This window comes from Coregonus lavaretus (assembly GCF_964263955.1).
Source record: "Coregonus lavaretus genome assembly, chromosome: 19".
NCBI classification, from domain to species: Eukaryota; Metazoa; Chordata; class Actinopteri; order Salmoniformes; family Salmonidae; genus Coregonus; species Coregonus lavaretus.
Genome location: NC_140006.1, coordinates 23,056,249 through 23,079,798, shown reverse-complemented (window position 1 = coordinate 23,079,798; position 23,550 = coordinate 23,056,249). Strand labels below are relative to the sequence as shown.

The window sequence follows — 23,550 nt, the reverse complement described above, 5'->3', positions numbered from 1 at the left end:
GCAGAGGAACGATACACCCCCCCCCCCAGGTGCCACTCTGTTAAAGGTTGTAATCAATCTCCAAGACTGACTGCACTGTCGATGCTGCTGATGGAGGGGCAGTCAGGCCGGACAAGCAGCATCTCTCGAGGGATCTTATTAATCTTATTAACAAGCCCAGCTCCTCTAGAAACCAACCAGATAAATATTTGCTGCCTGCGCTGGTCTGATCTGCCTGGCTTGCTTTACTTTCCCTCACCCACTGACTCCCTGCCACTCGACCCATCTCTCTGGTGGCTCAAGATCCTCTGTTTTGGATCCTTGAATGCGTGGATGTGGCTTGATCGATTTGATTGAGTATAGGTTCATCAAAGGTCCCTACTATGTGTAACTTACAAAAAATGTTTTATTGCGTGTGTACAGTTTGTGCGTATACTTGCTTTGCTTGCTCCTGACCAGGCCATACCAAAGATAATTAATTTACAACCAGCCAGTGACCATTTCCATTTTTGTCATTTAGCAGACGCTCTTATCCAGAGTGACTTACTGTAGTGAGGTCATACATTTTCCTACTTTTACGTACTGCATGCATAGCTGCATGTTCCATATATAATTAACCAACCCTCTCTCTCTCTGTCTCTCTCTGTCTCTCTCTCAGTGAGCAGCTCTGTGCCTTCTGTTACTGTGGCGGCTGCAGTCTGCTGGGTCAGGGGGATCTCAGAGTGTTTGACTCCTCGCCTGGACACGAGCGCAACGCGACAGGAGGAGTAGGCCAGGCCAACGACCACAGGAAGGCCAGTAAAGGCAGCGCCGACAGCGGTGGTGAGAGAACCACTCAGCCCAGCGACTCGGCCGGAGAGGCCAGCTCAGGACAGAGGGGCACACAGAAGTAAGTAGAGCTGGCTAGCAAAGGGTTTGGCAGGCAGAGCTGGTCTGGTCTCGCTGAGCAGGGACGGTGAAATCTGTGATGGCCTCTGTAGCCGGTTAATGAGCTGTATGGAACGAGAGCTGGGCTCTCTGCTGCTTTGATGTCGCAGGCTGTTTATTTGGCCAGCCTTGCCTGTCCATACAGATGCCTGTCCAATACAGACGCACAGACTTTGAGTGAGAAACATGACACGGAAGAATAAAAACAAAGGAACAGGAAAACAGCAGCAAACAAAGATGTGTGTGCAGCATCGTTATAGGACATGATTTAGCTGGCAGCTGATATCTGTAATCTCAGAGTTGATGTCTTGAATATCTGCTGATGTGTGGAATAAGTGCTTTGTGTATTTCAGAGGAAGGGTCTGAGTGCGTATATGAATGCTAGCACTCTGCTCTTGAAGGCTAAATTGGTGGCGCTCTGCTCCACCTTAGCAAGCCTTTTCTGCCTACTGTGGTCCCCAGGGGCCCTATGATCCCACGTAGAGTAACACTAAGACGTGAGCGTTTGCACTCTGTGTGTGTGTGCTGTACGTTTGTGTGTGCGTGCGTGTACTGTGCCATCAAAGGACCCTCCCTGGACACGTTTTGGACAGCTGCCTAATTTGTTTTTGCTCTTTGGAGCCAATAGAGCATCTCCCTGGGGTCCCGGTGACGTAATGTAATGTGCAGAGAGAGCAGAGCACAAACACTCACACCGCAACTCCCCTGGCAGCGGGCCAACGCCAGCCAAGCATTGTTGTGTTGGTGCAGTGTGATTGGTCATTGGGTCTCTAGACTAGTCCATGGAGAGAAAGGGTGGGGAGAGGGAGAGGGAGAGGAATGGAGGATGAGGGAGAGGGAGAGGAATGGAGGATGTGGGAGAGGGAGGAAATGTAAACATAAAGGATGGTGGCATTTGTATTTATTATGGATCCCCATTTAGCTGTTGCCAAGGCAGCAGCTACTCTTCCTGTGGTCAAGCAAAATTAAGGCAGTTGTATACAGTTAAAAACATTACATTACATTTCACAACAGATTTCACAACACATTAATAAGTGTGTGCCCTCAGGCCACTACTCTACTACCACAAATCTACAATACCTATGTGTGTAGTGTTTCTTATTGTGTGTGCCTGTTTGTTTCTCTTCCCGGTCTCCGCTGTTCCACAAGGTACATTGAATACTAGACCTATATTGCACAATATGTAAGCTCCTGTCAGAAGAGCCATAACAAGGACAAGGCGTTATACAGGGAATATGATTATAACTTCCTCCATCATCATCATCATCCTAGACCTCACTCACTCCGTTTTTGGATTTACTGAAACCAACTAGGGTCCTTATAAATGCTAATTCCCTCTTGCCACATTTTCCGCATGCTTTGCGGCTCACTAGAGCAAGCCATGGACTCTGGGAACGGCTACCCTTTCAGCAGATTTTATGAGTCTGAACAGCCAGCCTCTTGTGTGTCACAGCCAAATAATACGACCCCCTTCCTCCCCCTCCTTCTCCTCTACTGCTCTCTCCCTCCTCTCATCTCTGCCTTAGTTCTTCTCGGTAGTCCTTTACTGTCTTCTCCTCCCAGGTTGCCTCACTTTGCTTCATCAACTCTTTCTACCTCAGCCTCATCTCCAGTTATCTTTACTAATCTCTCTCTTCATATCTCTTCCAGTGGAGCTGAGCGCTATGGGGAGTTACCAGACCCAGACAAGGCAAGCAGGTTCTGGGATGAGCTGTCTCACGTGGGCCTCCCAGGAGACGTGGACGTCCAGTCTCTCTTTGAGGAGTCGGGGCAGTGCTGGGCGCATCACCGCTGTGCGTTATGGTCGCAGGGTGTGTGCGTGGGCGAGGGACAATCACTGCTCAACGTGGACAGAGCCATCGACTCAGGGAGCACAGAGGTGAGCAGCCCATTTTAAAACATGTCTATAAAGTGAATGGGATTATACACTCTAGAGCAGTGGTATTCAAACTTTTTCAGCGGGGACCCCACTTTTTTCTGCCAGAGTTTGTGGACCCCATTCCCCCCCCCCCAAGAATTTCTTGCAACCCCACCCTGAATCTAATGACAACCTTAGTCTGTAAATGTAGGTTTTTACATCAACAAATTACCTTCAATTCATTGCATTTTCATCTCTTATCAAAATGAAAAGAAACCAATAAATACTTTTACTCAATAAAATTGTATTTTTCAAATTATCTTTCTCAAAGTTTTTATATAATCTGTACTCTTACTTTTTTGTTCCCCGACTTTGAATACCACTGCTCTAGAGAACTGTCTATATAGTGAGTTGTCATTGTCTACAGTAAATGCAGTAGGACTTCACACTGTCTTATGAATATGCGTTAACAGTGTGTCCATAGTGAATAGGAATTAACATGGTGCCTATAATGAATGACAGCAGCAGGAAGGGGGTGTTCCAGTGAGAGACGGATAGAGAGGGGGTAGCTCAGTTGGTAGAGCATGGCGAGCAGGGTTGTGGGTTCGTTTCCCACGGGGGACCAGTATGAAAAAATGTATGCACTCACTAACTGTAAGTCGCTCACTAAAGAGCGTCTGCTAAATGACTAAAATGTAAACGTAAAATGAGAGGGGGGAAAAGGAGGGAGGGAGAGACTGGTGAGGTGATGGATCAGGCCGGCTGTTAAAGGTCGCCCCTGGCAGCGCTGCTCTCTCCTCTCTCAGCTGTGAAATGGAAAAGGTCATGACACTCTACAGTAAAGGCTGTATAGAGTCATGGTGGCTTAGCTCGGTGCCTATTGTAGCATTAGCACCAACACAACTCACAGACCCATGACTGGGTGGTTGCGTCCGAAATGGCACCCTATTCCCTATATAGTGCACTACTTTTGACTTGGACCTATAGGGATCAATTTGGGGCACATCCCATATGTCTGGCACTCCCCTCGCCTGCTAGACCATCAGCAAGTCACCAGCTCCTTTTCAAGTGTCTAAACATTCATCCCCCTTCATCTGCAATGGTTGGAAAAGACTTGAAACAATATGGTGGAAGCTCATCAGTAGGCTGGCTTTCATCTGGTCAGTTTGTTCAGATCAGTGCAGATGAATGAGAGGAGGCATGACTCAGTGTGTTTGGGGAAGAATTTATGAGGGAGTCGGAAGTATCCAATAGCATATGATATGACACTTTGGAAGGGAAGTGTTAGCATCAATGGGCTAATCATGGTGTGACAAAGGGAGGGTTTTTAATCAGGAAGAACTGAGAGCATTGATGGATTGTTTTAAAGGAAACATCAAAGGATAGGGGAACCATGGACTTGCATGAGCAATGCTGCATTCTGTGTACAGTACTTTAGGGAGGTCTTCCTTTGAAATTCTTTGTCCTTTGTTGTAGGAGTTTTTTCATTTGTCTGTAGATGCAGTAAGGAACTGGTATACCATATTGTATCAATTCTAATCTGACTCTCGGTTTAGACCATGTTACTGTAAAAGCACTTTGTCCTGGAGCGCTCCTTTTGGCCGGTGATTTTAATGCAGTGAACTGAAATCCGTCTTACCTCATTTTTACCTGCATGTCACCTGTGCAACTAGAGGCGACAAAACGCTTGATCAACTTTAGTCCACACACAGAAATGCATACAAAGCTCTCCCTTGCATTCCATTTGGCAAATCTGACTAACTCTATCCTCCTGATTCCTGCTTAGAAGTGAAAACTCAAACAGGAAGTACCAGTGATGCGCTCAATACGAAAGTGTTCCAATGAAGCAGATGCTAAGCTACAGGACTGTTTCACTAGCACATTGAGGAGTTTACCACATCAGTCACCGGCTTAATTAATAAGTGCATCGACGACGTCCCCACAGTGACATTTACATTTTTGTCATTTAGCAGACCCTCTTATCCAGAGCGACTTACAAATTGGTGCATTCACCTTATGATAGCCAGTGGGACAACCACTTTAAAATATATAATATTTTTTTGGGGGGTGGGGTAGGGGGAGGGTAGAAGGATTACTTTGATCCTATCCCAGGTATTCCTTAAAGAGGTGGGGTTTCAAGTGTCTCCGGAAGGTGGTGAGTGACTCCGCTGTCCTGGCGTTGTGAGGGAGCTTGCTCCACCATTGGGGTGCCAGAGCAGCGAACAGTTTTGACTGGGCTGAGCGGGAACTGTGCTTCCGCAGAGGTGCCAGCAGGCCAGAGGTGGATGAACGCAATGCCCTCGTTTGGGTGTAGGGACTGATCACAGCCTGAAGGTACGGAGGTGCCGTTCCCCTCACAGCTCCGTTGGCAAGCACCATGGTCTTGTAGCAGATTCTGGCTTCAACTGGAAGCCAGTAGTGTGCGGAGTAGCGGGGTGACGTGAGAGAACTTGGGAAGGTTGAACACCAGACGGGCTGCAGCGTTCTGGATGAGTTGGAGGGGTTTAATGTTACAGGCAGGGAGCCCAGCCAACAGCGAGTTGCAGTAATCCAGACGGGAGATGACAAGTGCCTGGATTAGGACCTGTGCCGCTTCCTGTGTAAGGTAGGGTCGTACGCTGCGAATATTGTAGAGCATGAACCTACAGGATTGGGTCACCGCTTTGATGTTAGCGGAGAATGACAGGGTGATGTCCAGGGTCACGCCAAGGTTCTTTGCACTTTGGGAGGAGGACACAACGGAGTGTTGGAGGCCGTACGTACATATCCCAACCAGAATCCATGGATTATAGGCAACATCCGCACTTAGCTAAAGGCTACTGCTGCCGCTTTCAAGGAGCGGGACACTAACCTGGACGCTTATAAGAAATCCCGCTACGACCTCCGAGCCATCAAACAGTCAAAACTTCAATACAGGATGTGGCAGGGCTTGCAAACTATCACAGATTACAAAGGTAAAGCCAGCCGCGAGCTTCCCAGTGAGTACCAGGTGTTCCGGATGACTGTGTGATCTCGCTTTCCGTAGCCGATGTGAGTAAGACCTTTTTAAACAGGTTAACATTCACAAGGCCGTGGGGCCAGATGGACTACCAGGACGTGTACTCCAAGCATGCGCTGACCAGTTGTCAAGTGTCTTCACTAACATTTTCAACCTCTCCCTGACCCAGTCTGTTATACCTACATGTTTCAAGCAGACCACCATAGTACCTGTGCCCAAGAATGCCGAGATAACCTGTCTAAATGACTATCGCCCCTGTAGCACTCATATCTGTAGCCATGAAGTGCTTTGTGGCTGAGGGGCATTGCTGCTGTCGGATGATTATTCAATTTTTTTTACAATGCAATCGTCGTAAAGTAGGGGATGGTTATTCTTCAAATGATTGAATACATTTTTCATGTTGCCTCTCATTGTCACCGCAACTCTGAGGGACTTTTTGCACTGAAATGCTTTGAAAGGCTGGTCATGGCTCACAACACCATCCCAGTCACCCTGGACCCTCTCAATTCGCATACAGATCAACAGATGGCGCAATCTCTATTGCACTGCATACTGCCCTCTCCCACCTGGACAAGAGGAACACCTACTGTATGTGAGAATGCTGTTTATTGACTACAGCTCAGCGTTCAACACCATAGTGCCCTCCAAACTCATCACTTAGCTCAGGACCCTGGGACTGAACACCTCCCTCTGCAACTGGATCCTGGACTTCCTGACGGGCCGCCCCCTGGTAGTGAGGGTAGGCAACAACACATCCGTCAAGCTGACCCTCAACATGGGGGCCCCTCAGGGGTGCGTGCTTAGTCCTATGGCTGCACGATTTGGACAAAATACAGTATCTAATTGCGTTTTTTGGGAGGGGGGCCCAGATATTGCGATTTATGAATTGTGATTTTCAAACAATTTTCAGGGTAGAGAACATCACTTCTAAAATGATATCATATGAATGAATACATACTGTGCTAACTGAATACAAAACCAAATTAAACAAATATTTTCCAACATTGTTATAGGCTACATATGATAATAGATAGGATTATTACACCTACATATTAACAAAACATTTTTTAAATGATCATCAAATATAGTGTGCTATAAGCGCAGCACTAATTTAATTAATTAATTAGTAACACGAGTTCCCATTTCCTATTTTACTTTTATGAGTTCTTAAATAACCTAAGTTAACCCAAGGCTGCAGATGGAATAGGAAGCTTATGATTGTGTAATTATGTATAAGTAGGCCTCGTCATTATTATAATTAGAAGTCAGTGTCTTAAAAACATGTAACACATGTTGCCTTCCGATTGCAAGGTGCAGCTTGTGTCCGAAGCATCGGTGTCTTGGCCAGTCATTCAATGCGACATGTTTCAATATCTCCCTTATTTTTGTTAAAGTGTGGGGATGGCGAATATGTGCGAGATGGAATCTTGTATTTCCTGTCCAGCTTGTTTATGATCTTCTTGAAGCAGTCTTTGCTGACTGTAAATAGGAACCATGTCTTTGGCTATGTGATAGCTTCTGTGATTTGTATGCGCCTGCGCAGGATGTTATTTCGTAGGGCGTTACACTTGAAAACGCATCAGCAATCAATGCCTGTTTAACATAGGTGGCTGGTTGTGGCTGAGGGGCATTGCTGCTGTCAGGTGCTTATTTTTTTTACCATGCAATCGTCATTAAAGTAGAGGATGGTTATTCTTCAAAGGATTGAATACATTTGTCGTCTTGCCTCTGACCCTCAACACGGGGGCCCCTCAGCGGTGCATGCTTAATCCCTTCCTTTACTCCCTGTTCATCCACGACTGCGTCGCTGCTCACGCCTCCAACACGATCATTAAGTTTGCTGACGAAACGACAGTGGTTGGCCTGATCACCGACGACGATGACCGCCGATAGGGAGGAGGTCAGTGACCTGGCAGTGTGGTGCCAGAACAACAACCTCTCCCTCAATGTCAGCAAGACAAAGGAGCTGATCGTGGACTACAGGAAACGGAGGACCGAGCACACCCCCTTCAACATCGACAGAGCTGTAGTGGAGCTGGTCGAGAGCTTCATGTTCTTCAGCATTCACATCACTAAGGAATTATCATGGTCCAAACACATCAACACCGTCGTGAAGAAAGCACGACATCACCTCTTCCCAGGAGGCTGAAAAGATTTGTCATGGGCCCTCAGATCCTCAAATTTCTACAGCTGCACTATTGAGAGCATCTTGACTTGCTGCATCACCGCTTGGTATGGCAACTGCTTGGCATCCGACTGCAAGACGCTACAAAGGGTAGTGCGCACTGCCCATACATCACTGGGGCCGAGCTCCCTGCCATCCAGGACCTCTATACCAGGCTGTGTCAGATGAAAGCCCTAAAAATTGTCAGACCCCGGCACCCAAGTCATAGACTTTTCTCTCTGCTGCCCCACTGCAAGAGGTACCGATGCAGCAAGTCTGAAACCAACAGGACCCTGAACAGCTTTTACCCCCAAGCCATAAGACTGCTAAATAGTTGGACCGGGTAGCTATTGGTTAACTATTTAACTATCTGTGTTGACCCTTTTTGCATTAACTCTTTTGATTCATCACATACGCTGCTGCTACTGTTTTTATTATCTATCCTGTTGCCTAGTCACTTTAGCCATACAGTGAGGGAAAAAAGTATTTGATCCCCTGCTGATTTTGTACGTTTTCCCACTGACAAAGACATGATCAGTCTATAATTGTAATGGTAGGTTTATTTGAACAGTGAGAGACAGAATAACAACAAAAAAATCCAGAAAAACGCATGTCAAAAATTTTATGAATTGATTTGCATTTTAATGAGGGAAATAAGTATTTGACCCATCTGCAAAACATGACTTAGTACTTGGTGGCAAAACCCTTGTTGGCAATCAGAGGTCAGACGTTTCTTGTAGTTGGCCACCAGGTTTGCACACATCTCAGGAGGGATTTTGTTCCACTCCTCTTTGCAGATCTTCTCCAAGTCATTAAGGTTTTGAGGCTGACGTTTGGCAACTCGAACCTTCAGCTCCCTCCACAGATTTTCTATGGGATTAAGGGCTGGAGACTGGCTAGGTCGCTCCAGGACCTTAATGTGCTTCTTCTTGAGCCACTCCTTTGTTGCCTTGGCCGTGTGTTTTGGGTCATTGTCATGCTGGAATACCCATCCACGACCCATTTTCAATGCCCTGGCTGAGGGAAGGAGGTTCTCACCCAAGATTTGACGGTACATGGCCCGTCCAATCGTCCCTTTGATGCGGTGAAGTTGTCCTGTCCCCTTAGCAGAAAAACACCCCAGTGGGGATGGTGTTCTTGGGGTCATAGGCAGCATTCCTCCTCCTCCAAACACGGCGAGTTGAGTTGATGCCAAAGAGCTCGACTTTGGCCTCATCTGACCACAACACTTTCACCCAGTTCTCCTCTGAATCATTCAGATGATCATTGGCAAACTTCAGACTGGCCTGTATATGTGCTTTCTTGAGCAGGGGGACCTTGCGGGCGCTGCAGGATTTCAGTCCTTCACGGCGTAGTGTGTTACCAATTGTTTTCTTGGTGACTATGGTCCCAGCTGCCTTGAGATCATTGACAAGATCCTACCATGTAGTTCTGGGCTGATTCCTCACTGTTCTCATGATCATTGCAACTCCACGAGGTGAGATCTTGCATGGAGCCCCAAGCCGAGCGAGATTGACAGTTATTTTGTGTTTCTTCCATTTGCGAATAATCGCACCAACTGTTGTCACCTTCTCACCAAGCTGCTTGGCGATTCCAGCCTTGTGTAGGTCTACAATCTTGTCCTTGACAACCTTGGAGAGCTCTTTGGTCTTGGCCATGGTGGAGAGTTTGGAATCTGATTGATTGATTGCTTCTGTGGACAGGTGTCTTTTTTATACAGTTAACAAGCTGAGATTAGGAGCACTCCCTTTAAGAGTGTGCTCCTAATCTCAGCTCGTTACCTGTATAAAAGACACCTGGGAGCCAGAAATATTTCTGATTGAGAGGGGGTCAAATACTTATTTCCCTAATTTAAAATGCAAATCAGTTTATAACATTTATGACATGCGTTTTTCTGGATTTTGTTGTTGTTATTCTGTCTCTCACTGTTCAAATAAACCTACCATTAAAATTATAGACTGATCATTTCTTTGTCAGTGGGCAAACGTACAAAATCAGCAGGGGATCAAATACTTTTTTCCCTCACTGTACCTATACGCACATTACTACCTCAATGACCTTGTACCCCTGTACATGGTCTCGGTACTGCAACCCCGTGTATATAGCCAAGTTATTTGTTTCCATTATTTCAATTTTTTCTCTGCGTTGTTGGGAAGGGTACGTAACTAAGCATTTCACTGTTAGTCTACGCCTGTTTATGAAGCATATGACAAATAAAATTAAAGATGTGAAAAGTCTTAGGAGGGCTGTTCTTACACAGTATGAATTGTTGTGTATGGGAAATAGAGGAGAAATGGGATCTCTCAATTGTTCTCATACACAACAATACATTTACTGTCTAAGCACAACCTTGCACTACCAAAAATACCTTCCTCATCTCAAAGTACTGTCTGTAAACCTCCCCTAGCCCATTGACTTTGACAGATCATTCTTGTCAATAGTAGCCCCTTGCAGGGGATTTTTGTAGACATATCTTTGTATTGTGTTTTAAGAATCTAGAGAGAAGAATGAGGTGATTGTGTCATTACTGTTGTAAAAAGGCCTTTATACATTGAACAAAAATGTAAACGCAACATGCAACAATTTCCAAGATTTTACTGAGTTAGAGATCATATAAGGAAATATGTAAATTGAAATTCGTTAGGGCCTGATCTATGGATTTCACATGATTGGGAATACAGATATGCGTGCTGTTTTCACAGTTACCTTAAAAAAAGGTATGGGCGTGGATCAGAAAACCAGTCTGTATCTGTCTGGTGTGACCACCATTTGCCTCATGCAACGCGACTCATCTTGTTCGCATAGAGTTGATCAGGGTGTTGTTTGTGGCCTTTGGAATGTTGTCCCACTCCTCTTCAATGGGTGTGCGAAGTTGCTGGATATTGGCTGGAACTGGAACATGCTGTCACTCACGTCGATCCAGAGCATCTCAAACATGCTCAATGGGTGACATGTGTGGTGAGTATGCAGGCCATGGAAGAACTGAGACATTTTCAGCTTCCAGGAATTGTGCACAGATCCTTGCGACATGTGGCCATGCATTATCATGCTGAAACATGAGGTGATGGCGGTGGAAGAATGGCACAACAATGGGCCTCAGGATCTCGTCACAGTATCTCTGTGCATTCAAAATGCGTTGATAAAATGCAATTGTGCTTGTTGTCCGTCGCTTATTGCCTGCCTGCTTGCCCAAACCATAACCCCACCGCAACCATGGGGCACTCTGTTTACAACGTTGACATCAGCAAACCGCTCGCCCACACAACACCATGCATTCTATCTGCCATCTGCCCAGTACAGTTGAAACCGGGATTCATCCGTGAAGAGCACACTTCTCCAGTGTGCCAGTGGCCATCGAAGGTGAGCATTTGCCCACTGAAGTCGGTTACAACGCCGAACGGCAGTCAGGTCAAGATCCTGGTGAGGACGATGAGCACGCAGTTGAGCTTCCCTGAGATGGTTTCTGACAGTTTGTGCAGAATTTCTTCGGTTGCGCAAACCCACAGTTTCATCAGCTGTCCGGGTGGTTGGTCTCAGATGATCCCGCAGGTGAAGAAGCCGGATGTGGCGGTCCTGGGCTGGCGTAGTTACACATGGTCCGTGGTTGTGAGGCCGGTTGGACGTACTGCCAAATTCTCTTAAATGATGGAGGCGGCTTATGGTAGAGAAATTAACATTAAATTATCTGGCAACCGCTCTGGTGGACATTCATGCAGTCAGCATGCCAATTGTGCAAGCTCCCTCAACTTGAGAAATGTGGCGTTGTGTGACAAAAATGCTTTTTTTTTAGTGACCTTTTATTGTCCCCAGCACAACGTGCACCTGTGTAATGATCATGCTGTTTAATCAGCTTCTTGATATGCCACACCTGTCAGGTGGATGGATTTTCTTGGCAAAGGAGAAATGCTCACTAACAGGGATGTAAACACATTTGTACACAGAAATTGAGAGAAATACGTTTTTTGTGCATATGGAACATTTCTGCGGTCTTTTATTTCTGCTCATGAAACATGGCACCAACACTTAACATGTTGAGTTTATATTTTTGTTCAGTATAAATAAATTTGATTGACTCCCCTCTTGTTTCCCCCCTTTCTAGCACTGTGCATACTGTAAGCGCCTTGGAGCCTCCATCAAGTGCTGTGCTGAAGGATGTGCTCAACTGTACCATTACCCATGTGCGGGGGCGGCAGGGACTTTTCAGGATATCAGGAGTCTCTCCCTCCTCTGTCCGGATCACATAGAACTGGCCATCAGCAGATGTGAGTCCAGCGTCATACAAATTCACTTGAAATAATTATATGATGTAATGCTGTCATAAGTAGGAACAAGGAAAAACTCTCTAGACGTCATCTGAAATTTCCCTATTCTCCATTTCCCTCCCTCCCTCTCTTTCTCGCTCTCTCTCTCTCTTTCCTTTCCTCCCCCTCTTACCCTCCCCCTCTTCCCCCTCCTAGTTCCAGACGACTTTATCTGTGCACTGTGTGACAGCCCTGGGGAGCTCCTTGACCATCTCTTCTGTACCAGCTGTGGGCAGCACTACCACGGGGCCTGCCTGGACATGGCTGTGACCCCGCTGAGGAGAGCTGGCTGGCAGTGCCCAGAGTGCAAGGTCTGCCAGGCCTGCAAGTGAGTCACCTTCCAACAGCCCCATCCGTCCACCCACACACCTGACCTGGCCCTGTATTGAGATTTGTATGTGTGGCAGTGGCCGTCAGGCATGGAGGTGGACACTGTGTGATTTTGTTTGTGCTACCACTGTGGTTTGTGGGTAACGCACCCTCAGGCACTGTTCTTTAGTCTCGTACCTCAAACAGCCTGGTTACTGTTAGCAACCGAGTCCACAATAAATTCAGGTCGGCTCTGCAATACAGATTAGACCAACACATTGACCCTTTAGCTGTGACTTTGCAACAGTCGTTCGTTTCTAGGATTAGGGCACACATTTTTAACATAAGGGGCTACATATAGAGTACATAGATCCAAAGAATGTATGTAGAGCTCTCAAGTGTCCTTCTCCCTGTGTGCAGGAACCCAGGGGAGGACGATAAGATGTTGGTGTGTGACATGTGTGACAAAGGCTATCACACTTTCTGTCTGCAACCGGCCATTGAAGACATCCCTACCAACGGATGGAGGTGTAAGGTATGTGGAAGACACTACAATACTGTGAAAGATGGACATTATAGTGTAAGGTGCTGTATCAGGGTCGGAATTGAACGAGGGGCAAAAATGTCCGCTAAGGTTTCTTAAATGCCCCCTAAATTGTCATAACGAGGGCAAATAAATGCCCTTGAAAAATGTTTTGTAAGATATCAAAATTAAAACTATACACCGGCCGCAGCAACGAGATCAAGCCCCCTCCCCCCATCTCGCACAACCTGGGCACCTTGGGTAATAATAACAGAGAGGAAGAGGCGAAGCGAAAGAGTTTACTCCCGTCAAAATCTGTCCACGGTAAGCAGACCTGCTCCCACTTCTCAAGTATTTTTTTTATTGGCATTGACCGATTTCTAATTTGAAAAACGACGGCGCAAACATTAGCGACAGCAGAAGTTGAAAAATATGTTAATAATAATGACCCACCGGCAGCCTCTATCGCTGAGCAAGTCAACCGTCAAAACCACAGTTAAAAACAACCATCGAGGGATGGAAGATTGATTGGGTGGGGGTCAAGACCATTCAAGATGCTGCCACCGTAATGTTCTGCAAAGCCTGCCATGAAACTTTGGTACAAAATACATCTAAGAGCTTTCGTTGGGCTATCGCCTTTGATTCTTGAGTCAAAAAAAATATATGCATCGGTGAGCCACAGTCACAAAGCAGCGTATGGTCAGTTTAGTTCATTTGTCACATAAACTAGTTGAAAAGGTGGAATGGGATTTTTTCACAAATGAAAAGCGTAAAAATGGACAGGAGAAGCCCAGCACAATACCAGCACGCTGACAAACCTAATGTTGATCTCTCTCGAAGGCCCACCAGAGGAAGAGATCAACCTTGTTCCATAAATTGCTCAGTTCTCCTATAATTATATTTATTTTGTGTTATGAATTGGTGTGTCCAATTGTTATGCATCACATTTAGGCAACTCAAACCACAAAGAATGTGGATTTCTACCAATGTGAGTTAAAATTAATAATACTTTATATTATTATTATTGTTATAATTTCATTAATTGAGTGAATGATTGCTTTTTTGCCAATACAAGACTTTAGAAACATTTCCACATTAGCTATTTACGTTTCTTTTTATCCACAAATGAAAATGCCATGGAAATGCCTCAAAATGCCCCCTAAAAGTTCACAGGGTAGAAAATGCCTTTAAAAATAAAATAATAATCCTGTCCTCTGCTGTATATTACAGGTAAATGGTATGAATCTACAATATATGAAAAGCTGAAGATGGCACAGGGGGGGAAAAATCTGTGTAGAATGAGAAATGGAATTAAAGGGTTGTATGTTCCTTTTCTCTGTCAATATGTAAGAACAGTGGTTTAAAACTCCCACAGTTAATGTTGAGAAATTCAGCTGCCTGATGAGAATATTGAATTTTTTCCGTGGTTGTATCTGTGCTTCCTGTGGTTAAGAAATGACTCACACAGGCCGCTCTTTTAAAGGCTGCCGTTTAGCCTCAAACCCTGAATCATTTCAGATAAGGCGGCGCCCGTGTGTGTGCGGTGGGGAAATCAAACCGTAGGCGTCGTCATCCCCTGCCTGTGGCCTCTTCCTCTGGTGGGGCAGGTAGCGTGCGGTGCTTGTCTGGGCGTACAATCAGCTGCTGCGGTGGTGGTGGGTGGGGATCAGACTGCAGACCGCAGCAGCCAGTGAGGTGCCGGCCAGGTGGTGGAGAATCTTCACACTCACTTAGCTTTTGCCTCTCAGTCTGACTCTGCAGCACAGAAGGAACACAGCCCACACAGCACCCAACCCCCTCCTCTCTCTCTCTCTCTCTCTCGCTCTTCTCTCTCGCTCTTCTCTCTCTCTCTCGCTCTTCTCTCTCTCTCTCGCTCTTCTCTCTCTCTCTCGCTCTTCTCTCTCTCTCTCGCTCTTCTCTCTCGCTCTCGCTCTTCTCTCTCGCTCTCGCTCTTCTCTCTCTCTCTCTCTTCTCTCTCTCTCTCTCTCTCTCTCTCTCTCTCTCGCTCTTCTCTCTCTCTCTCGCGCTCTCTCCAACTCGCTCCTCTCTCTCCTCCCTCCTCCACTCTTGAAGCTGCTGTGTCTTGCCCAAGCGCTTTAGTTCAGACTGAAGCCTCATCTGAATGTCTTCTTGGAGATGAATAAAAAAAATTAAGAATCATTGTTTCAGTTCTCTCTCTCCCTCCTCCTCCAGAACTGCAGAGTGTGTGTCCAGTGCGGCACCAGGACCAGCGGTCAATGGCACCACACCAGTCTACTGTGTGAGACCTGTGTCCAACATCAGGACCCCGACCTTAGCTGTCCGCTGTGTGCCTGTATCCTGGACCCAGAGCACCACAAAGACCTGCTGTCCTGCCACAGCTGTAAAAGGTACACACACACAGTCCCTTTGTTCATTCTATTTTCTATCTCCATTGTTTTACCATTGTCTCTTTTCCCATTGATGTTGTGATGGAGTCCTTAATCTTCGTTTGTCCTCTCCTCCTGCTTCCAGATGGCTCCACCTGGAATGTGAGCGCCAGTCGTCAGGTCAAGCAGACATCCAGCCCAGCCAGGGCTATGTGTGTTCAAGCTGTAGGCCTACTGGGTCACTACCACAACAGGCCCCACCACAGGTAGAGGAGGAGGTGGTGGCGGAGAAGGACACAGGAGGCCTAGAGCTGAGCCCACAGACTGCTACTCAGAGCCACACAGACTCAGAACCGGTGGTTCTAATGCATACAGATCTAGAACCTGGTCTGCAGCCGCTGAGATCTCCTTCTCCAGTGCACAATGATCCAGAACTGGAATTACAACCAGTTCCAATGCACACAGATACAGAACCAGAGCCAAAGCCTATTCAAGCCACCGCCACTGTCTGTGAGAACGGCCATGAGGAGAGGCAGCCACAGCAGGCTACATCAGACCAGCAGCCCGGTAAGTCCCTCTTTTGTCTGACTGGGTTATTTGTGTCTACACACAGAGGCCAACTGTGTGTTGTGGTTGAACATTGTTTCCCCCTATCATTCTCCTTTAATGCTCTCGAGCGGTTTGGCAGGTGGACTCATTAGAGTGTGAGAGATTTGTTTGTCACATGGCTAATTACCTCAGTATTGAAAGGTTACATGAAAACCGCTAGTCTGGCTTTTTTAGTGTCCAAACTCTGAGACCAGGCAGGCTTTCGGGTACAGAATGCCAGACAGTGTAACTCTGTGGGCTAGACACACACACACACAAACACACACACAATTCCTTTCCTTGCAGGTGTTAGGTTTGGCCACGGTCGAGCAGCAGTATCACTGATGAAGTTATAAGTCCCTTGTGTGTAGATGAAGGCAGTCTGGCCTGGATGAAGACCAGAGGGAAGCATTGCTCTGTCTGCTGTCTTTCAATCTCATTCTTTGCCATGGCTCACATCAGACTGACAGCCATTCATCATCAGGGGCTTGGTTTCTAAAGGCATCAATAACCAGATGGGGTCCCATTATCACAAGATTAAAGCCATGAAAGCATTGTTTTTGTAATTCTTTTGGAGTGAAAAAGCACTTTGTATTCTCCCATTGATTCTCCTGGGGAGATGGAGAGTTTGTTGCGCTCTGTCCTTGTTTCGAGGACTGGACTAGAGACTAACCTGGGTGAACAGAACACCTGCCTACTGGGTGGTGTTCAGTATGGCACGCCGTAGCAAAACATTTTGCAATGGAAAACAAAAGTCTGCTGTTATTTGACAGAATTAATACATTCTAGAATGAGTTCCGAATTAGAAGTAGAACTTCCCCTGTTTCATTTCCCTGCAGAATGTGTCTTCTCTTGAACACAACACTGGCCTGTATTCCTCCTCATCTATTATACCTTAGCAGCAATGCTTCTCTTCTCCATAGTTTCCATGGGCAACAGAGCCTCACATACAGTAGGTATTAGTAGCTATGCAGGATGCTTCTCTAGTATGAACTGAGTGACCCTGCTGTACAGTCCTAGCAGGGGCAGTACATATCCACTCAGGCCTTTGGGGCTTGGCTGCCTGAGGTGATCTGAGGCTTGTGTGCGGCTGCTCGTCCATGGAAACCCATTTCATGAAGCTCCCGACGAACAGTTATTGTGCTGATGTTGCTTCCAGAGGCAGTTTGGAATTCGGTAGTGAGTGTTGCAACCGAGGACAGACGATTTCTACGTGCTACGCACTCGGGGGTCCCGTTCTGTGAGCTTGTGTGGCCTACCACTGAGCCGTTGTTGCTCCTAGATGTTTCCACTTCACAATAACAGCCCTTACATTTGACCGGGGTAGCTCTAGCAGGGCAGAAATTTGACAAACTGACTTGTTGGAAAGGTGGCATCCTATGACGGTGGCATGTTGAAAGTCACCAAGCTCTTCTTTTTTTTTTTTTTTTTCCTCCCCAATTTCGTGATATCCAATCGCGATCTTGTCTCATCGCTGCAACTCCCCAACGGGCTCGGGAGAGGCGAAGGTCGAGTCATGCATCCTCCGAAACATGAACCGCCAAACCGAAGTCAGTCTGCAGGCGCCCGGCCCACCACAAGGAGTCACTAGGGCGCAATGAGCCAAGTAAACCCTCCCCTAACCCGGACGACGCTGGGCCAATTGTGCGCCTCCCTATGGGACTCCTGGTCACAGCCGGTTGTGACACAGCCTGGTATCGAACCAGGGTCTGTAGTGAAATGCTGTCTGCATTTTTCCTCTCCGCTCGCTTGCTTCTCAAAAGTGGCTTGTGCTGTGTCAGCTGCAAGCACAAGTAGCCTAGCTAGCTACTGCCCCCTTGAAGATTTTGACAAATTACTAGACACTCGAGCCTCTCAATCCGTATATGACGTGAGACACATTTGACAGAAGTACTAAAAGTGACACAAATTCTAGTACTGAAAAGGTACAGAAGTTTCGGTATACCGTGCAACACTAATAGGTAGTGGTAAAGTGACTAGGCAACAGGATAGATAATAAACAGTAGCAGCAGCGTATGTGATGAGTCAGAGTTAGTGTAAAGAGGGTCAATGCAGAAAGTCTGGGTAGCGATTTGGTTAACTAGGCTATTTAGTAGTCTTATGGCTTGGGGGTAGAAGCTGTTCAGGGTCCTGTTGATTCCAGACTTGGTGCATCGTGACCGCTTGCCGTACAGTAGCAGAGAGAACAGTCTGTGACTTGGGTAACTGGAGTCTTTGACAATTTGTAGGGCCTTCCTCTGACACCACCTGGTATAGAGGTCATGGATGGCAGGGAGCTCGGCCCCAGTGATTGATTGACTGGGCCGTACGCACTACCCTCTGTAGCGCCTTGCGGTCGGATGCCAAGCAGTTGCCATGCCAAGCAGTGATGCAGCCAGCCAAGATTCTCTCAATGGTGCAGCTGTAGAACATTTTGAGGATCTGAGGGCCCATGCCAAATCATTTCAGGCTCCTGAGGGGCAAGAGGCATTGTCGTGCCTTCTTCAAGACTGTGTTGGTGTGTGTGGACCATGTTAATTCCTTAGTGTTTGTGGACACTGAGGAACATGAAACTCTCAACCCGCTCCATTACAGCCCCGTGGATGGGGGCGTGCTCCAAGCCTGGAATTTCAAGATTTTAGGGGCAAGGCCATTTGTGTATGTAAATGTAGATAAATAAGTGCTGACATAAAAATGTTGCCAAACTTTAATGAGACTTTTAATTACATATAGTGCATTCGGAAAGTATTCAGACCCCTTGACTTTTTCCACATTTTGTTACGTTAGTCTTATTCTAAGATGGATTAAACAATTTTTTTCCCTCATCAATCTACACACAATACTCGAAAATGACAAAGCGAAAATAGGTTTTTAGAAATGTTTGCTAATGTATTCAAAATAATAAAGAGAGACCATATTTATATAAGTATTCAGACCCTTTGCTATGAGACTCGAAATTGAGCTCCGGTTGGATGGGGAGCGTCGCTGCACAGCTATTTTCAGGTCTCCAGAGATGTTAGATCGGGTTCAAGTCCGGTCTCTGGCTGGGCCACTCAAGGACATTCAGAGACTTGTCCCAAAGCCACTCCTGCGTGCTTAGATTGTTGTCCTGTTGGAAGATAAACCTTCGCCCCAGTCTGAGGTCCTGAGTGCTCTGGAGAAGGTTTTCATCAAGGATCTCTCTCTACTTTGCTCCGTTCATCTTTCCCTCGATCCTGACTAGTCTCCCAGTCCCTGCCACTGAAAAACATCCCCACAGCATGATGCTGCCACCATGCTTCACTGTACGGATGGTGCCAGGTTTCCTCCAGACATGACGCTTGGCATTCATTGGTTTCATCAGACTAGAGAATCTTGTTTCTCATTGTCTGAGTCCTTTAGGTGCCTTTTGGCAAACACCAAGCGGGCTGTCCTGTGCCTTTTTACTGAGGAGTGGCTTCCGTCTTGCCGCTCTACCATAAAGGCCTGATTGGTGGAGTGCTGCAGAGATGGTTGTCCTTCTGGAATGTTCTCCCGTACCGGAGCTCTGTCAGAGTGACCATCAGGTTCATGGTCACCTCCCTTACCAAGGCCCTTCTCCCCTGATTGCTCAGTTTGGCCAGGCGGCCAGCTCTAGGAAGAGTCTCTTGGTGGTTCCAAACTTCTTCCATTTAAGAATGATGGAGGCCACTGTGTTCTTGGGGACCTTCAATGCTGCAGACATTTTTTGGTACCCTTCCCCAGATCTGTGCCTCGACACAATCCTGTCTCTGAGCTCTACAGACAATTCCTTCAACCTCATGGCTTGGTTTTTGCTTTGACATGCACTGTCAACTGCGGGACCTTATATAGACAGGTGTGTGCCTTTCCAAATCATGTCCCGTGTAGCTCAGTTGGTAGAGCATGCCGCTGTATGAAAGAAAAATGTATGCACTCACTATAACTGTAAGTCGCTCTGGATAAGAGCGTCTGCTAAATGACTAAAATGTAAAATGGAATGTCCAATCATTATGGGGTATTGTGTGTAGAGGGAGGATAAAAATAAGATATTTTAGAATAAGGCTGTAATGTAACAAAATGAGGAAAGATTCAAGGGTTCTGAATACTTTCCCAATGCACTGTGTATGTTTGTATATGTATATATGTGTATATATACACTACCAGTCAAAAGTTTGGACACCTACTCATTCAAGGGTTTTCCTTTTTTTAAACTATTTTTTACGTTGTAGAATAATAGTGAAGACATCAAAACTTCTAAATAACACATGGAATCATGTAGTAACCAAAAAAGTGTTAAACAAATCAAAATGTATTTTATATTTGAGATTCTTCAAATAGCCACCCTTTGTCTTGATTACAATACTAATGTTTTAGCTTATGAAGAGTTCCAAAATCAATATTTGGTGGAATAACCTTGATTTTTCAATCACAGCTTTCATGCGTCTTGGCATGCTCTCCACCAGTCTTTCACATTGATGTTGGGTGACTTTATGCCACTCCTGGCGCAAAAATTCAAGCAGCTCGGCTTTGTTTGATGGCTTGTGACAATCCATCTTCCTCTTCATCACGTTCCAGAAGTTTTCAATGGGGTTCAGGTCTGCAGATTGGGCTGGCCATGACAGGGTCTTGATCTGGTGGTCCTCCATCCACACCTTGATTGACCTGGCTGTGTGGCATGGCACATTGTCCTGCTGGAAAAACCAATCCTCAGAGTTGGGGAACAATGTCAGAGCAAAAGGAAGCAAGTTTTCTTTTAGGACAACCTTGTACGTGGCTTGATTCATGCGTCCTTCACAAAGACAAATCTGCCCGACTCCAGCCATGCTGAAGCACCCCCAGATCATCACTGATCCTCCACCAAATTTCACAGTGGATGCGAGATGCTGTGCCTTGTAGGCCTCTCCAGGTCTCCGTCTAACCATTAGACGACCAGGTTTTGGGCAAAGCTGAAAATTGGACTCATCAGAGAAGATTACCTTACTCCAGACCTCTATGGTCCAATCCTTATGGTCTTTTGCAAACCTCAGCCTGGCTCTTCTTTGCTTCTCATTGATGAAGGGCTTTTTTCTAGCTTTGCACGACTTCAGCCCTGCCCCTAGGAGCCTGTTTCGAACCGTCCTCGCCGTGCACTTCACCCCAGCTGCCATTTGCCATTCTTTTTGTAGGTCACTTGATGTCATCCTACGGTTGTTGAGTGACATTCGAATGAGTTGGCGGTCATCCCGGTCAGTAGAGAGTCGTTTTTGCCCTCTGCCGGTCTGTAGCTTTTATCCCCAATGTCTGCTGCTTGACCTTGTTCTTATGAACCGCCGTCTTTGAAATTGTAAGGATGGAAGCAACCTGACGCTCACTGTATCCCTCGGCCAGTAAAGCCAGAATTGAACCCTTCTTTTCCTCACTCAAAACTTTCCTTTTCAACTCTTTTGGCATCGTCAATAGTTATTTTTTGATTAATATTACTTTTGAGGGACTATTAGCACTGTTTTTGCCATCCAGCTGGTCCTAATGCAAGAGGATAGTGATGACCACAGCAGTGGTTTTTATACCTTTCCTCGTTAAATAAGATTTGGTTCAGGTGATCACCTAATCAGTACCTAATTCAGTAGAATGAGGTGTGCCTGTGTTGGAATTCAACAGACACTGGAATGGAATGGCTGTCATACATGTAGAGATGATGATTTAAGAAAAATTTGCAGTGGTCTCTTAATTTTTTGCCAGAACTGTGTGTGTGTGTGTGTGTGTGTGTATGTATATATATATATATATATATCACACTTCTGTGAAATCTAACTGTCCACTTAGGAAGCAACACTGATTGACAATAACTTTCACATGCTGTTGTGCAAATGGAATAGACAACAGGTGGAAATTATAGGCAATTAGCTAGACACCCCCAATAAAGGACTGGTTTTGCAGGTGGTGACCACAGACCACTTCTCAGTTCCTATGCTTCCTGGCTGATGTTTTGGTCACTTTTGAATGCTGGCGGTGCTTTCACTCTAGTGGTAGCATGAGACGGAGTCTACAACCCACACAAGTGGCTCAGGTAGTGCAGCTCATCCAGGATGGCACATCAATGCGAGCTGTGGCAAGAAGGTTTGCTGTGTCTGTCAGCGTAGTGTCCAGAGCATGGAGGCGCTACCAGGAGACAGGCCAGTACATCAGGAGACGTGGAGGAGGCCGTAGGAGGGCAACAACCCAGCAGCAGGACTGCTACCTCCACCTTTGTGCAAGGAGGAGCACTGCCAGAGCCCTGCAAAATGACCTCCAGCAGGCCACAAATGTGCATGTGTCTGCTCAAACGGTCAGAAACAGACTCCATGAGGGTGGTATGAGGGACTGACGTCCACAGATGGGGGTTGTGCTTACAGCCCAACACCGTGCAGGACGTTTGGCATTTGCCAGAGAACACCAATATTGGCAAATTCGCCACTGGCGCCCTGTGCTCTTCACAGATGAAAGCAGGTTCACACTGAGCACATGTGACAGACGTGACAGAGTCTGGAGACGCCGTGGAGAACTTTCTGCTGCCTGCAACATCCTCCAGCATGACCGGTTTGGCGGTGGGTCAGTCATGGTGTGGGGTGGCATTTCTTTGGGGGGCCGCACAGCCCTCCATGTGCTCGCCAGAGGTAGCCTGACTGCCATTAGGTACCGAGATGAGATCCTCAGACCCCTTGTGAGACCATATGCTGGTGCGGTTGGCCCTGGGTTCCTCCTAATGCAAGACAATGCTAGACCTCATGTGGCTGGAGTGTGTCAGCAGTTCCTGCAAGAGGAAGGCATTGATGTTATGGACTGGCCCGCCCGTTCCCCAGACCTGAATCCAATTGAGCACATCTGGGACATCATGTCTCGCTCCATCCACCAACGCCACGTTGCACCACAGACTGTCCAGGAGTTGGTGGACGCTTTAGTCCAGGTCTGGGAGGAGATCCCTCAGGAGACCATCCGCCACCTCATCAGGAGCATGCCCAGGCATTGTAGGGAGGTCATACAGGCACGTGGAGGCCACACACACTACTGAGCCTCATTTTGACTTGTTTTAAGGACATTACATCAAAGTTGGATCAGCCTGTAGTGTGGTTTTCCACTTTAATTTTGAGGGTGACTCCAAATCCAAACCTCCATGGGTTGATAAATTTGATTTCCATTGATAATTTTTGTGTGATTTTGTTGTCAGCACATTCAACTATGTAAAGAAAAAAGTATTTAATAAGATTATTTCATTCATTCAGATCTAGGATGTGTTATTTTAGTGTTCCCTTTATTTTTTTGAGCAGTGTATATAAACACACACACACACACACACACACACACACAGTGGGGAGAATAAGTATTTGATACACTGCTGATTTTGCAGGTTTTCCGACTTACAAAGCATGTAGAGGTCTGTAATTTTTATCATAGGTACACGTCAACTGTGAGAGACGGAATCGAAAACAAAAATCTTAGAAAATCACATTGTATGATTTTTAAGTAATTAATTTGCATTTTATTGCATGACATAAGTATTTGATCACCTACCAACCAGTAAGAATTCTGGCTATCACAGACCTGTTAGTTTTTCATTAAGAAGCCCTCCTGTTCTCCACTC

At 46.3% G+C, this 23,550-nt stretch overlaps 1 protein-coding gene across 1 annotated transcript in view; it reads left to right on the top strand.

The window, feature by feature from the left end:
- Positions 1 to 23,550, top strand: part of LOC311147247 (histone-lysine N-methyltransferase 2C-like) — a 133,561-nt gene that overhangs the window by 23,663 nt on the left and 86,348 nt on the right. The window contains exons 5-11 of the mRNA XM_084183917.1: positions 638 to 868; positions 2,557 to 2,785; positions 12,026 to 12,188; positions 12,384 to 12,555; positions 12,957 to 13,071; positions 15,253 to 15,428; positions 15,553 to 15,974. Of these exons, the coding sequence (XP_084040043.1) occupies positions 638 to 868; positions 2,557 to 2,785; positions 12,026 to 12,188; positions 12,384 to 12,555; positions 12,957 to 13,071; positions 15,253 to 15,428; positions 15,553 to 15,974 (1,508 nt within the window). The remainder of the gene's footprint in view (positions 1 to 637; positions 869 to 2,556; positions 2,786 to 12,025; positions 12,189 to 12,383; positions 12,556 to 12,956; positions 13,072 to 15,252; positions 15,429 to 15,552; positions 15,975 to 23,550) is intronic.